Here is a 14,512-nt window from a genome sequence, read left to right as displayed (position 1 = left end):
AGAAATAAGTGGGTTTGTTTGTTGTTTTTTAATTTTAATACAGAGACGAGGTCTTGCTGTATTGCCCAGGCTGAGCTCAAGTGATCCTCATGCCTTGGCCTCCCCCAAGAGCTAGGATTACAGTTGTGAGCCACTGCACCTGACCAAGTGTTGTCTATTTATTATGTTTTCTTTTTTTTGAGATGGAGTCTTGCTCTATCACCCAGACTGGAGTGCAGTGGTGCAATCTTGGCTCACTGCAACCTCCACCTGCTAGGTTCAGGTGATTCTCCAGCCTCAGCCTCCGGAGTAGCTGGAACTACAGGCGCCAACCACCACGCCAGCTACTTTTCGTACTTTTTTGTCTTTATTTTTTGCCTCCCAGGTTCACGCCATTCTCCTGCCTCAGCCTCCCAAGTAACTTGGGACTACAGGCACCTACCACCACGCCCAGCTAATGTTTTGTATTTTTAGTAGAGACGGGGTTTCATCGTGTTAGCCAGGATGATCTCAATCTCCTGACCTTATGATCTGCCCGCCTGCCTCGGCTTCCCAAAGTGTTGGGATTACAGGCATGCGCCACTGCACCCAGCCTACTTTTTGTATTTTTAGTAGAGATGGGTTTCACCATGTTGGCCAGGCTGGTCTCGAACTCCTGACCTCAGGTGATCCGCCTGCCTCAGCCTCCCAAAGTTCTGGGATTCAGGCATGAGCCACCATTATTATGTTTTCATTTGAAGATATTTTACCCTATAAAGTTTTCGTTCTCATTTACCTGATGCTAACATCAAGGCCTCAATCTTTTTCCTTTTTCCTGTCATATCAGTTCTTCTTCCTAGTCTAGTGCAGATTCACTACTCAGGAAGCTGAGTGAAAGTGGAGTCTGGATAAACACAGTACCTTTTCTAATTTCACCCGAGACTCTCGTCCACATTCCAGGGGCGTGGTGAGGTTATTTATATCCTGACCCCAGAAGGCAAAAAACTTCTCAATTCGGAGACTGCGAAGAGCGTAATACCCAGCATTCCGGATTCCATATTTCTGGCCAACACTCATCACTTCATTGTACACATGCAGGGCGTACTATAGGAAGAGATGGAAAATTAGTAAGCAGCAGACCTTCAGAATTAAGCATGAAGCATGTCTGGAAGAGCTGATGGCTCACACTATTAACATGGACAAGAGAGGAGGCGTGTAAAACTCCCAGGATGTCTCATCCTTGACACACTTAGGGCATAGCCCAAGGGTGATGAGCTGGGGTCACCCCAGCCTGGACTTAAGCTCCATGACAGCAGGATCCATGTCTTTTTACCTCTCTAAAATATCTTGTGTGGTAATTCTAGCCCACAGCAATTTTTAAATAATAATTTGTAGAAGCACTCTCACCATTTGGTAAATGGCCAGTCTCATCATCATTTTAAAACAGCCCACTAACACTCCACGGTCTTCATCTGATTCTGGCTTTGTTCTTTTGCTCCAGTTTCCCAACCACTGTCATGTCCTCATGTGCTGGCCCAAGCTGTGAGGCCCAGCTCTCACACGTAACTCGAGATGTGTGCACACATTGGATGACGGTAGGGGAGCCAGTAAGGCAGGGCCCGCCTGCTCATGTCCCATAGCATTCAGGCTCTCAAGCTGCTCTTTTCTTGGTTTCAGAAACATGTACGTTATCAGATCAGTGAACAGAAGGTTTTCCAAACTGAAGGCATATATTCAATCCTTGTCTGAACATACACCGCTAAGTTTAAAGTCCAACAAAAATGAGACTACACTGCTTTAAAAACTATAAAATGAAATCGAAAGCAAGACACAGCAAAGAACCAGCTTCAGTAATACTGCAGTTCTTTATCCTCGTGCAGTATGTTTCTATAAACTGCACCACTGTAGCTGAACGGGCATCTACCAAACAGACCACTACGATCAATTATTTTATTTCATTCTATTTCACTTCATTTTTTTTTTTTTTAATTTTATTTTTGAGACAGAGTTTTGCTCTTCCACCCAGGCTGGAGTGAAGTGGTGCTATCTTGGCTCAATGCAACTTCCACCTCCTGGGTTCAAGCGATCCTCCTGCCTCAGCCTCCTGAGTAGCTGAGATTATAGGCGCCCACCCACCACACCCGGCTAATTTTTGTATTTTTAGTAGAGACGAGATTTCGCTATGTTGACCAGGCTGCTCTAGCACTCCTGACCTCAGGTGATTCGCCCACCTTTGCTTCCCAAAGTGCTGGGATTACAGGCATGAACCACTGTGCCGGGAAGACAACTTTAAATGTGGAAAAAAGGAATCCAAGCTATTGCATGCAACACTCGCCTGTGGTATGTGTATAAGGGAAACACCTGAATCAGCCAAGGTGGGTGCAGGAGACCCACAGAACACGGCAGGATGAGGAGAAGACAGAGCTTGCGTCTCCAGGGAGCGTGGTACTCTCCCACCTCAAGCTCAATCCCTGGTTCTTTAGCTAAGAGAACGACCAAGGAAGAAAGAGGTAACCAGGTGACAAGTGTTGCCCAGATCCAACTACATGACTAATGTTGGCAAAATCAAAGAGAAGAGTGGGTCTCCACCATTTACTCATTTTTCTCACAAAATACCAGAGATTTAGTGTGAACAAAACGAGAATCTGCCATGTGCCCCCATGTTTTGGAAGACTTCTTCTCAAAGAGACAAACATCAGCTTCCTGGACAAAAGCCAGTTTATAGAGAACTCAAGTGTGGCACAAATAATCTCTTTGACTCATGAAAAATCATAAGAAAGGGAACAGCTCAGGGAAATCAGAAAGCTGAAACCAAGGCCTCCAAGCAAGGATAAAGCTGCCAGAGCCACAGAGCCTCCCCTTCCTGATGAGGTTTGACCACAAGCATCTAGGTGACAACAGCTGAACCACTGGGTGGCACTTCAGAATCAACACGTCTGCACAGGCCAACCATGGCAGCTGCATCTGTTTAAACTCTTCCCAAGTCTTGAACAATCTCTTCATCTTCATATTGTTATAATGCTTCTGAGTGTGGAAAAGCAGATGAAATTTCATGCGCTGATATATCTGTGCTTTAATAATTTAAAAAAGGTTGGGCACAGTGGCTCAAATAGTTAAGAGGGCTGGACACAGTGGCTCATGCCGGTAATCCCAACACTTTGGGAGGCTGAGACGAGAGGATCATTTGAGGCTAGAGTTAGAGTCCAGCGTGGGCAACATATGCAGACTCTCATTGCTATAAAAAAATAAAAAATAGGCCGGGCATGGTGGCTCATGCCTGTAATCCTAGCACTTTGGGAGGCCAAGGCAGGCAGATCACGAGGTCAGGAAAGCGAGACCATCCTGGCCAACACAGTGAAACCCTGTCTCTACTAAAAATACAAAAAATTAGCCGGGTGTGGTGGTGTGCGCCTGTAGTCCCAGCTACTCAGGAGGCTGAGGCAGGAGAATCGTTTGAACCTGGGAGGCAGAGCTTGCAGTGAGCCGAGATAGTGCCACTGCACTCCAGCTTGGGCGACAATGGGAGACTCTGTCTAAACAATAAATTAAAAAAAAAAAAATAGCTGGGCACCTATGGTCCTACCTACTCAGGAAGCTGAGGTGGGAGGACTGCTTGAGCCCAGAGGTTCAAGGCTGCAGTGAGCTATGATCATGCCACTGCACTAAAAAATAGTAGTAAATAAGGTCAGGGCAGTGGCTCACATGTGTAATCCCAACACTTTGGGAGGCTGAAGCGAGAGGATCACTAGAGTCCAGGAATCTGAGACCAGCCTAGGCAACATAGCAAGACCCTACCTCTACCTCTAAAATAAAATTACCTCTAAAAATAAACTTAAACTACTCTACCTCTAAAAATAAAATCAAACGATTAGCTGGGGATGTTGGTACATGCCTGTAGTCCCAGCTATTCAGGAGGCTGAGGCAGGAGGATCACTTCAGCCTGGGAGGTCAAGCTGTAGTAAGCCAGTCTGGGTGACAGAGCAATGCCCTATCTCACCAAAAAAAAAAAAAAAAAATTTAAGAGAAAACCTATCACTAAAAGTAATATGACTAACATCAAGAAGAAAACAAGCATGCCTACAATCATTGCTACCTGTCACAATAGGACAAAGGAAGGAAATTATAGGAAGAAAGACTGTGGGCCGGGCATAGCAGCTCACGCCTGTAATCCCAGCACTTTGGGAGACCGAGGTGGGCGGATCACCTAAGGTTAGGAGTTCAAGACCAGCCTGGCCAACATGGTGAAACCCCGTCTCTACCAAAAATACAAAAATTAGCTGGGTGTGGTGGCACGCCCTGTAATCCCAGCTACTCGGGAGGCTGAGGCAGGAGAATCGCTTGAACCCGGGAGGCGGAGGTTGCGGTGAGGCTAGATTGCGCCATGGCACTCCAGCCTGGGGGATAAGAGTGAGACTTCGTCTCAAAAAAAAAAAAAAAAGAAAGAAAAGATTGTGGAAAAAGAAGAAACTATTACTATTTGCGTATGATTAGACTGAACTCAGCCTGCAGACCTTTTTATAACAGCAGAAGACTAGAAATATCATAAATGTCTATTAGTATCGGAATGAATTAGAATGAATGGAATGAATGAATGAATGAATGGATGAATGCAATGCTATGCCACTGTTAAAAAATAAAGAAAAAAAGAACAAGGAAGCTCTTTTTCTTTAGGTACCAACAAAGAAAGAGCTCTAAGAGAAATTGTGAAGTGACGCCCGGTGCAGTGGCTCACGCCTGTAATCCCAGCACTTTGGAAGGCTGAGGTGTGCGGACCACTTGAGGTCAGGAGTTGGAGATAAGCCTGGGCAACATGGTGAAGCCCCGTCTCTACTAAAAATACAAAATTCAGCCAGGCATGGTGGTGTGTACCTGTAATCTCAACTACTTGGGAGGCTGAGGTGGGAGAATTACTTGAACCTGGGAGGCAAAGGTTGCAGGGAACTGAAATTATGCCACTACACTCTAGCCTAGGTGACAGAGTGAGACTGTCTCAATTAAAAAAAAAAAATTGTGAAGTGAAAAAAAAAAACAGGATGAAGAATAGCAGTATGCTTCCATTTCTGTTTTTAAAAAGGGGGCTTGGCTGGGTATGGTGGCTCACACCTATAATCCCAGCACTTTGGGAGGACAAAGTGGGTGTATCACCTGAGGTCAGGAGTTCGAGACCAGCCTGAGTGACATGGCAAAATTCGTTTCTACAAAAAATTACAAAAATTAGCCAGGTATGGTGACACATGCCTACAGTCCCAGCTACTCGGGAGGCTGAGGTGGGAGGGTGGCTTGAGCCCAGGAGGTCGAGGCTGCAGTGAGCCATGGTCATGCCATTGCACTCCAACCTGGGCAACAGAGTGAGACTATGTCTCAAAAAGAAAAAAATTAATTATAAATTTGCTTGCAATATGCATACAAATCTCAAGTGCCATATAAAATACTAATATTATTGGTAACAGTTGGTAAGAACTGATCAGACGGCGCCAAATACTTTTTAAATGTATTACCTATTCAAAAAAACTTATATAACTTAGTTAAAAATGGTCAAATCTCTTCAATGCAGCCTACCTCAGTTCCCAAGGCCCAATCAGATACAGCTCTCCAAACATGCCAGTGCTGGTGAATGCCGGGAGCACTGGCACGCCACAGTGGTTGTAGGAAGAAGGGAAGGGTGCCCTCTCACCTCTATGGGGATGTAGAGCATGAATCCTGGCTCTCCTGTGTGCGTCATGCTCATCACGCGGATCCCATTTGCATAGCCCACGCTCATCTCCTGCAGGGACAAAGATAGCAGTCAGCCTGGGCACTCACATTGCTTGTTAAGGCGGGACGCCTGGGGAAACCTTTCATTAGTGCTGCACCCTCTGCTTACTGTTGAGTGAAACAGACGCCAAAGCAAGAATTTCATCCTGAAAGCGGTGAATTTCCAGGTCCTGAGGCACTGAGAATGGAGCACTGCCTCTGTGACACCTCTACTTGTTACTGTTACCATCTCAGGAGTTTTAGCCAAGATGATGGTGGAGAGTGGAGGCAAGTCTTTGACAAGCACAAAATATTCCTCTTTGCCAGGTCCTTGTATTAGTCGGGGGTTGCAGGCACAATGAGGACAAGGCGAGTGTCTTCTCTGGGGGACTCAACAGACAAACCCTGGCCACCTGCCATACAAATGATGCCCGTTGCCCACAGACATGATTCATCTGCTATCCTGGGGTCAAAGACGGGCTTCTGATTCTCAGGACATGTTACATAGATGCTCAATTCCCTAACAACGGCCACTGATGCAATCACTGTTCCTATAAAGGAAAGTGGAAAGTCCTGGACAGCACTGAAGTGAAGCGCTTCCATAGGAGGCTGACAGGATGCGGCACTCGCCGGCTGTTGAGCATACGGGTCACTCCTCCAAGCAGGAGAGCGAACGCTGGGAGGGGTCCACTGACGGCTAACAGTGGAGAGTTTTCTGTTGCTTCACTTTGCCTCGGAGAAGGAAAACTGTGAAACAATTTGTAGCTGTTACCAACTTTGGGTGAACTTCCAAGAGTCTCCATCAGTAACTGCCTGGAAGTTGCTGGTTACAGGTTGCCAAGATGTCTGTCCGTTTGGATGTCTCTAATCAGCTGCTTCCTGGGGAGGATTCCGTTGTCATTGCTTTCATTCGATTACAGTTTGTTTCACTCAGCTGTGGTAGCCACTTACAGGAAAGAAAATTATGTAAGAAGTTCAGAGATTCACCTATGCCATTTCTTCTCTGAAGATGCCACAGACACAGAAGTTACTCTGTGTACAGAAAAGAGACCACACTGCATGAAGAGAAGGGACCTAACTTCGACAGGCATTTTTGTGTGAGTCATAATCCTGGAACTTCAAATTTTAATCCAGTGCTACAGAAACCAAAAAGCATACAGACTTTACATTTAGAGAACCTAAATCCACTTCAAAGATATCCGAATGCTTATCAAATAAGGAAAGCTTGGAGTGTAAAAAATAAACAAATAAGGCCAGGCACAGTGGCTAACACCTGTAATCCCAGCACTTTGGGAGGCCTTGGTGGGCGGATGACCTGAGGTCAGGAGTTCGAGACCAGGCTGGCCAACATGGTGAAACCTTGTCTCTACTAAAAATAAAAAAAATTAGCAGGGCATGGTGGTGGGCGCTTATAATCCCAGCTACTTGGGAGGCTGAAACAGGAGAATCGCCTGAACCCGGGAAGTGGAAGTTGCAGTGAGCCAAGATCACACCATTGCATGCCAGCCTGCGCAACAAGAGTGAAACTCTGCCTCAAAATAAAAACTAGCCGGGCGAGGTGGCGGACGCCTGTAGTCCCAGCTACTTGGGAGGCTGAGGCAGGAGAATGGTGTAAACCCGGGAGGCGGAGCTTGCAGTGAGCTGAGATCCGGCCACTGCACTCCAGCCTGGGCCACAGAGCGAGACTCTGTCTCAAAAACAACAACAACAACAACAACAACAAATAAATATACTCAGTCACTTCTTCGCTAAAGAAGGGCAGCGCATTTTTTTTTTTTTTTTGAGACAGAGTCTTGCTCTGTCACTTAACCTCGAGTGCAATGGTGCAATCTCGTGCAATAACCTGGAGTGCAATGGCTGCAACATCTGCCTCCCAGGTTCAAGCCATTCTCCTGCCTCAGCCTCCCGAGTAGCTGGGACCACAGGCATGCATCACCACGCCTGGCTAATTTTTGTATTTTTGTATTTATTTATTTATTTATTTTTGAGGTAGAATCTCACTCAACATATTGCCCAGGCTGGAGTACAATGGCACGATCTCGGCTCACTACAACCTCCGCCTCCCAGGTTCAAGTGATTCTCCTGCCTTAGCATCCCGAGTAGCTAGGATTACAGGCATGTACCGCCACATCCGACTAATTTTTGTATTTTTAGTAGAGATGGGGTTTCGCCATGTTGGCCAGGCTGGTCTTGAACTCTTGACTTCATGATCTGCCCAGCTCGGCCTCCCAAAGTGCTGGGATTACAGGCGTGAGCCACTGCGCCTGGCCAGTGCACTCTTTGAGACAGTCTCACTCTGTCACCCAGGTGGAGTGCAGTGGCGTGTTCTCGGCTCACTGCAACCTCTGCCTCCCGGGTTCAAGCGATTCCCGTGCCTCAGCCTCACAAGTAGCCGGGATTATAGGCGTGTGCGACCACACCTGGCTAATTTTTGTATTTTTAACAGAGACAGGGTCTCACCATGTTGGCCAGGCTGGTCTCAAACTCCTGACCTTGGGTGATCCACCTGCCTTGGCCACCTAAAGTGCTGGGACATAAGCCAACTCACCCAGCCAAGACACTGTTTGTGGGTGTTAACACCATAGTAAGAACATGGAACTGCCACCGCTATGAAAGACACATTCTCTACCCATTTAAAAACAGAACTTTATCAGCACTCACCTTGCAAAAGAGGCTTGGGAAGTGGTCTGGAGTCATAGGGGCATAGGACAACTCGGACAGCACATCCACAGCTCGAGGGCCAATCAGATTGAGGGCTAAATGGAAAAGAACAAGAGATGTCCAGCTCTCCTGCTGAACAGGTGACCCAATCGGAAAGGTCTACTGTAGACTTGCTCAGCTATAGCCAGGCCTGGGTGCTGAGACCAGGAATATGTCCCTTTGCTTAGGCACTCCAAGGATGGATGCTAAGCACCCTGATTCTGGTGAATACACCTCTGCCAACAGGGCCTGTGAACACAGCAGGGCTGGCCATAACTGCCCACACAATTTCCATTCTCCTCCTTTTCCCAGCATGGCTAAGTGATGGAAGAAGCCCCAACCCCAAATCAGTACCCGGAGGAGATCTGCCCAACCAAAAAGTATACGGACTTTAAATTCATAGAAGCTAAATCCACTTCAAAGATATCCTAATGCTTACTACATAAGGAAAGCATTATTCCGGACACCGGTGTTTGGGACATCAGCTTGTGCTAATTACACATCATCCATCCTAAGACATGACTTTTGTTCAGTAACATTCTGTAGTTTGCCAATCCAGGAGCAGGACGTAAATCATATTCGCTACTACAAGGAATTGAGAATGAGGGCCTGGGAGAGGAAATGCTGCTGGGGCCAAGGGGCAAGATCAGTTAGGTGGGAGGGCGGGAGGGGTTAAGTTGAGACGGCTGAGGGTGAGAAAATCAGGGAACCAAGTCATCCTTAAAAATTAGGTACTCATGGCTGGGCGCGGTGGCTCATGCCTATAATCCCAGCACTTTGGGAGGCCGAAACGGGGTGGATCACGAGGTCAGGAGATCGACACCATCCCGGCTAACACGGTGAAACCCTGTCTCTACTAAAAATACAAAAAAAAAAAAAACCAAAAAACTAGCCGGGCGAGGTGGCGGGCACCTGTAGTCCCAGCTACTTGGGAGGCTGAGGCAGGAGAATGGCATAAACCTGGGAGGTGGAGCTTGCAGTGAGCCGAGACTGCACCGCTGCACTCCAGCCTGGGCGACAGAGCAAGACTCTGTCTCAAAAAAAAAAATTAGGTACTCATTTAAAAAAACAAAAAAAAAAAACTTTAAAATTTACTCATTCATTCAAAAAATAAATTACCTCCTACATGCAAGCTGTAGGGGATATAGCAGTGAACAAAACAAATAGAAACCAAAGCACTAACTCATTTCACACTTCACCTACAAAAAGAAGAAGGGGCTGGGCATGGTGGCTCATGCCCGTAATCTGAGCACTTTGGGAGACCAAGGCAGGTGGATCATCTGAGGTCAGAAGTTTGAGACCAGACTGACCAACATGGTGAAACCCCATCTCTATCAAAAATATAAAAAATTACTCATGCCTGTAATCCCAGCACTTTGGGAGGCCGAGGTGGGCAGATCACAAAGTCAGGAGATCGAGACCATCCTGGCTAACACGGTGAAACCCTGTCTCTACTAAAAAATGCAAAAAATTAGCTGGGCGTGGTGGCGGGTGCCTGTAGTCCCAGCTACTTGGAAGGCTGAGGCAGGAGAATGGCGCGAAACCGGAAGGCGGAGCTTTCAGTGAGCCGAGATCACACCACTGTACTCCGGGGTGGGTGACAGAGCAACACTCCGTCACACACACACACAAAAAAAAATTGGCATAGTGGCGTGTGCCTGTAATCTCAGCTACTCAGGAGGCTGAGGTAGGAGAATCGCAAGGTAGAGGTTGCACTGAGGGGAGATCGCACCACTGCATTCTAGCCTGGGCAACAGAGTAAGACTCCATCTCAAAATAAACAAACAAATACATAAATAAATAAATTAAAAATTAGTTGGGTGCAGTGGCATGTGCCTGTGGTTCCAGTTACTCTGGAGGCTGAGGTGGGAGGACTGCTTCAGCCCAGGAGGTTGAGGCTGCAGTGAGTTACGATGGTGCAACTGCACTCCAGCTTGGGCAACAGAGCAATATCCTGTCTCAAAAAAAAAAAAAAAAAAAAAAAGTCTTAGAAATCTACTTTTTTTTTTTTTTTTGAGACGAAGTCTCGCTCTGTTGCCTGGGCTACAGTACAATGGCATGATCTCGGCTCACTGCAACTGCCGCCTTCCAGACTCAAGCGATTCTCCCGCCTCAGCCTCCCAAGTAGCTGGGACTATAGGCGTGCACCATGTCCAGCTAATTTTTGCATTTTTAGTAGAGATGGGATTTTACCATGTTGGCCAGGCTGGTCTTGAACTCCCAGTCTCATGATCCGCCCACCTTGGCCTCCCAAAGTGCTGGGATTACAGGTGTAAGCCACTGTGTCCAGCCTTCAATTTTCTTTTCTTTTTTTTTTTTTGAGACGGAGTCTCACTTGCCTAGAATGGAGTGCAGTGGTGCGATCTGGGCTCACTGCAACCTCTGCCTCCCAGGTTCAAGTGATTCTTCTGCTTCAGCCTCCCAAGTAGCTGGGACTACAGGCATGTGCCACCATGCCCAGCTAATTTTTGTATTTTTAGTAGAGATGGGGTTTCACCATATAGGCCAGGCTGGTCTTGAACTCCTGACCTAGTGATCTGCCCACCTCGGCCTCCAAAAGTGCTGGGATTACAGGTGTGAGCCATTGCGCCCACTAGAGATCAATTTCCTATGACCAGAGAGCCTCTTCTATGCTAACTCTAATGTTCACTTTTGAGGGTCAAATGTAAAGAAGGCAAACGTGGAAGACACATCTGCATCTGCTGGCCTTTTCCACGTGGCAGAGCCTGAGGCCCCCGTACCTGTGTACTTCCAGGTGACGTCCTCCAGGAGCAGGTTGCTGTCTTCCGGCATGTGTTTCTTAAGCCAAGCCCAACAGTGGACCTGCTGGTCGGTTGGAGAGATCATGAAGAAACTGAAAAGTGAGACCCCAAAAGAATCAAAACCAGGTAGCAGAAAAAGGATCAGGAAACAATCAAATCTTATTTAGTTTCAAAGCAATGAGGCAAACACTAGGGAAAGATTTCTTAGCTTTCACAGAAGGCCAGTAGCGCCATTCTAGGATGTACCACCTAACAACAAAACAAAATTCTGTCCTCCTGTTAGTGCCAAGAAATTATACAGATTTACTAACGTAAGACATCGGCTAGGCACAGTGGCTCAGGCCTGTAATCCCAGCACTTTGGGAGGCCAAGGTGGGCGGATTGCTTGAGCTCAGGTGTTCAAGACTAGCCTGGGCAATGTGGCAAAATCCTATCTCTACAAAATACACAAAAATTGGCTGGGTGCGGTGGCGGTACCTGCGGTCCCAGCTACTTGGAAAGCTGAGGTGGGAGGATCACTTGAGCCCAGGAGGTGGAGGCTGCAGGGATCCATGATCGCATCACTGCACTCCAGCCTGGGTGACAAAGTGAGACCCTGTCTCCAAAAAAAAAAAAAAAAAAAAAAAGACAAGGCATCTTCTCCCACTAGGGTACATAATCTAGTAGGCTTTTTAAAATTCTCCTCCTGGTGATTTCTTTTTGTTTAGGACTGCTAATAAACTGGTTTTGATTTCATGTAATGATTCTTAGTCCCTGGGATTTATGGTTCCTGGAGAAGCTCCTGAGAGCCTCTGCTACAGTACCCCTAAGGAATCAACGTGTTGGAGGGAGCAGAGAGGACGGCAGCTCATCTCACCTGCGCTTGTTCAGTCGTGCTATGCTGCAGTCATTTTCATACCCTCCACCCTCGTTGAGCATGCCGGTATGTACAATGTGGCCCACAGGCACATCCAGGTCATTGGAAAAGAGGTACTGTAGAACTTCTAATGCCTGATCCCCAGTGGACTGCAGGGTTAGGGAATGAAACAAGAAAGAGTGAGCGTGAGAGCACCTGGCTGGGCCACATGGCCCCACCAGCAATGAACCTCACCGAGAAAATTCAATCAGCCAATTCCCACGTGACATTTGCAGACATACTCCACTGCAAGAAGCTCCAGGCAATGCTAGCTATTGATTCTTATGATAAACAGGCCTCTCTAGCAAATCAAAAACCCAAAACAAGAAGCTAAAATTTCAGAAAAATGTTACAATACAGATGAAACACAAAAATATACCAGAATTCTTAAGAAATCAGTTTTTTGTTCTTGTGTTACTTTTTAGATGGAGTCTCACTCTGTTGCCCAGGCTGAGTGCAGTGGCACAATCTCAGCTCACTGCAACCACCACCTCCTGAGTTCACGTGATTCTCCTGCCTCAGCCTCCCTACTAGCTGGGACTACAAGCGCCCGCCACCACGCCCGGCTTTTTTTGTTTTTGTTTTTTGAGATATTCGTTCTTGTCACCCAGGCTGGAGTGCCATGGTGCAATCTCAGCTCACTGCAGCCTCCATCTCCTGGGTTCAAGCAATTCTCCTGCCTCAGCCTCCCAAGTAGCTGGGATTACAAGTGCCCGCCACCACGCCTGGCTAATTTTTTGTATTTTTGGTAGAGATGGTTTCACCACGTTGGCCAGGCTGGTCTTGAACTCCTGATCTCAGGTGATCTGCCCGTCTCGGCCTCCCAAACTGCTGGGATTACAGGTTTGAGCCACTACTCCTGGCCTTAATTTTTGTATTTTTAGTAGAAACGGGCTTTCACCATCTTGGCCAGGCTGGTCTCGAACTCCTGACCTCAGATGATCCATGCCCCCTTGGCCTCCCAAAGTGCTGGGAATACAAGCATGAGCCACTGCACCCAGTCAGGAATCAGTTTTGAAGAAGAAAAACAAAAGGCATTCAATAAATATGCAGTTTCCTAATCCATTATTTTGGTTCCCAAATACTTACTGTTATCTCAAACTTTGTGAAAGAGGACATGTCAATGACACACACAGCTTCCTTACAGCACTTGACTTCAGACTCCACAATGTCAAACCAATCTGGCTTATAGAAAGTCTTGCTCTGCTCCAATGCCAGGAGGTCTATGGAATGGAAAAATCATAAAGTGGAAAGAAAATGAGGGAACTTAACACTGGGGAGTCTCCTTGTAGAGTTTAGTGTAGTCCAGGTGGTTCTTATTCTTCTGTAACACATTCTAGCTTATGCACTTGAAAATGTATTTTATTAATTCCCAGGACAAAAAAAAAAAAAAAAGAAGCAAAAATGAGAATGTGACTTCTTACCCTTGTCAGGGGGAACAAAGTACTTTGGCCTCTCAAATCCATGTTTCTCCATCCACCTGGCTCCCTGTGCATCCAGCCGGTCGTAGAGAGGAGAGGTGCGTAACTGCCTACCAGTCTGGAAGTCCCAGCGGGGAACCTTCAGATCATACATCAAAGCTAGACAGACAAGAGTAGTCTATGAAAGCCCAAGACACAAATTCTTGACCTGAGTAGCCAATATCCACTAGACTCTGGAGTTGTTTCTATTCAAAAGAGCTTTCCAGGCTAATGTAGTCTTTTTTTTTTTTTTTTTTTTTTGAGATAGAGTTTTGCTCTTGTTGCCCAGGCTGGAGTGCAGTAGCACAATCTTGGCTCACCGCAACCTCCGCCTCCTGGGTTTAAGCGATTCTCCCGCCTCAGCCTTCCAAGTAGATGGGATTACAGGCACGCGACACCGTGCCAGGCTAATTTTTTTTTTTTTGAGACGGAGTCTCGCTCTGTCGCCCAAGCTGGAGTGCAGTGGCCGGATCTCAGCTCACTGCAAGCTCCGCCTCCCGGGTTCACGCCATTCTCCTGCCTCAGCCTCCTGAGTAGCTGGGACTACAGGCGCCCGCCACCTCGCCCGGCTAGTGTTTTTTTTTGTACTTTTTAGTAGAGACGGGGTTTCACCGTGTTAGCCAGGATGGTCTCGATCTCCTGACCTTGTGATCCGCCCGTCTTGGCCTCCCAAAGTGCTGGGATTACAGGCTTGAGTCACCGTGCCCGGCCTAATTTTTTGTATTTTTAGTAGAGACGGGGTTTCTCCATGTTGGTCAGGCTGGTCTCAAACTCCTGACCTCAGGTGATATGCCGGCCCCGGCCTCCCAAGTGCTGGGATTACAGGTGTGAGCCACTGTGCCCGGCCCAATTTCCAGGCTAATGTAGTCTAATTTTCAAAATTACCAAGTGTATCAGGCATGCTCCAGAAGGAAAGACAATCCTGCCAAGCTGCTGCTGTCATCCCTCCCTGGAGGTACAGAGCTACGTGTCACGGCATGACTCGGCCTGTATTCACATTCAGC

The 14,512-nt window shown here is 47.1% G+C and overlaps 1 protein-coding gene across 6 annotated transcripts in view; it reads right to left on the bottom strand.

Annotated features, from left to right (window-relative positions):
- The window catches only part of PDPR (pyruvate dehydrogenase phosphatase regulatory subunit), a 47,746-nt gene that overhangs the window by 3,550 nt on the left and 29,684 nt on the right, over positions 1 to 14,512 (bottom strand). For all 6 annotated transcript variants that reach the window (XM_010382955.2, XM_030925399.1, XM_030925400.1 and 3 more), the window contains 7 exons: positions 13,473 to 13,628; positions 13,138 to 13,271; positions 12,010 to 12,158; positions 11,133 to 11,245; positions 8,353 to 8,447; positions 5,633 to 5,722; positions 880 to 1,062 (listed from right to left, as the gene is read on the bottom strand). In XM_010382955.2, coding sequence (XP_010381257.1) covers positions 880 to 1,062; positions 5,633 to 5,722; positions 8,353 to 8,447; positions 11,133 to 11,245; positions 12,010 to 12,158; positions 13,138 to 13,271; positions 13,473 to 13,628 — 920 coding nt within the window. The remainder of the gene's footprint in view (positions 1 to 879; positions 1,063 to 5,632; positions 5,723 to 8,352; positions 8,448 to 11,132; positions 11,246 to 12,009; positions 12,159 to 13,137; positions 13,272 to 13,472; positions 13,629 to 14,512) is intronic.

Source organism: Rhinopithecus roxellana, chromosome 20 (genome assembly GCF_007565055.1).
Source record: "Rhinopithecus roxellana isolate Shanxi Qingling chromosome 20, ASM756505v1, whole genome shotgun sequence".
Taxonomy (NCBI): Eukaryota; Metazoa; Chordata; class Mammalia; order Primates; family Cercopithecidae; genus Rhinopithecus; species Rhinopithecus roxellana.
Note: the sequence above shows the minus strand (reverse complement) of the source record. Positions and strands in the feature narration are given on the sequence as shown.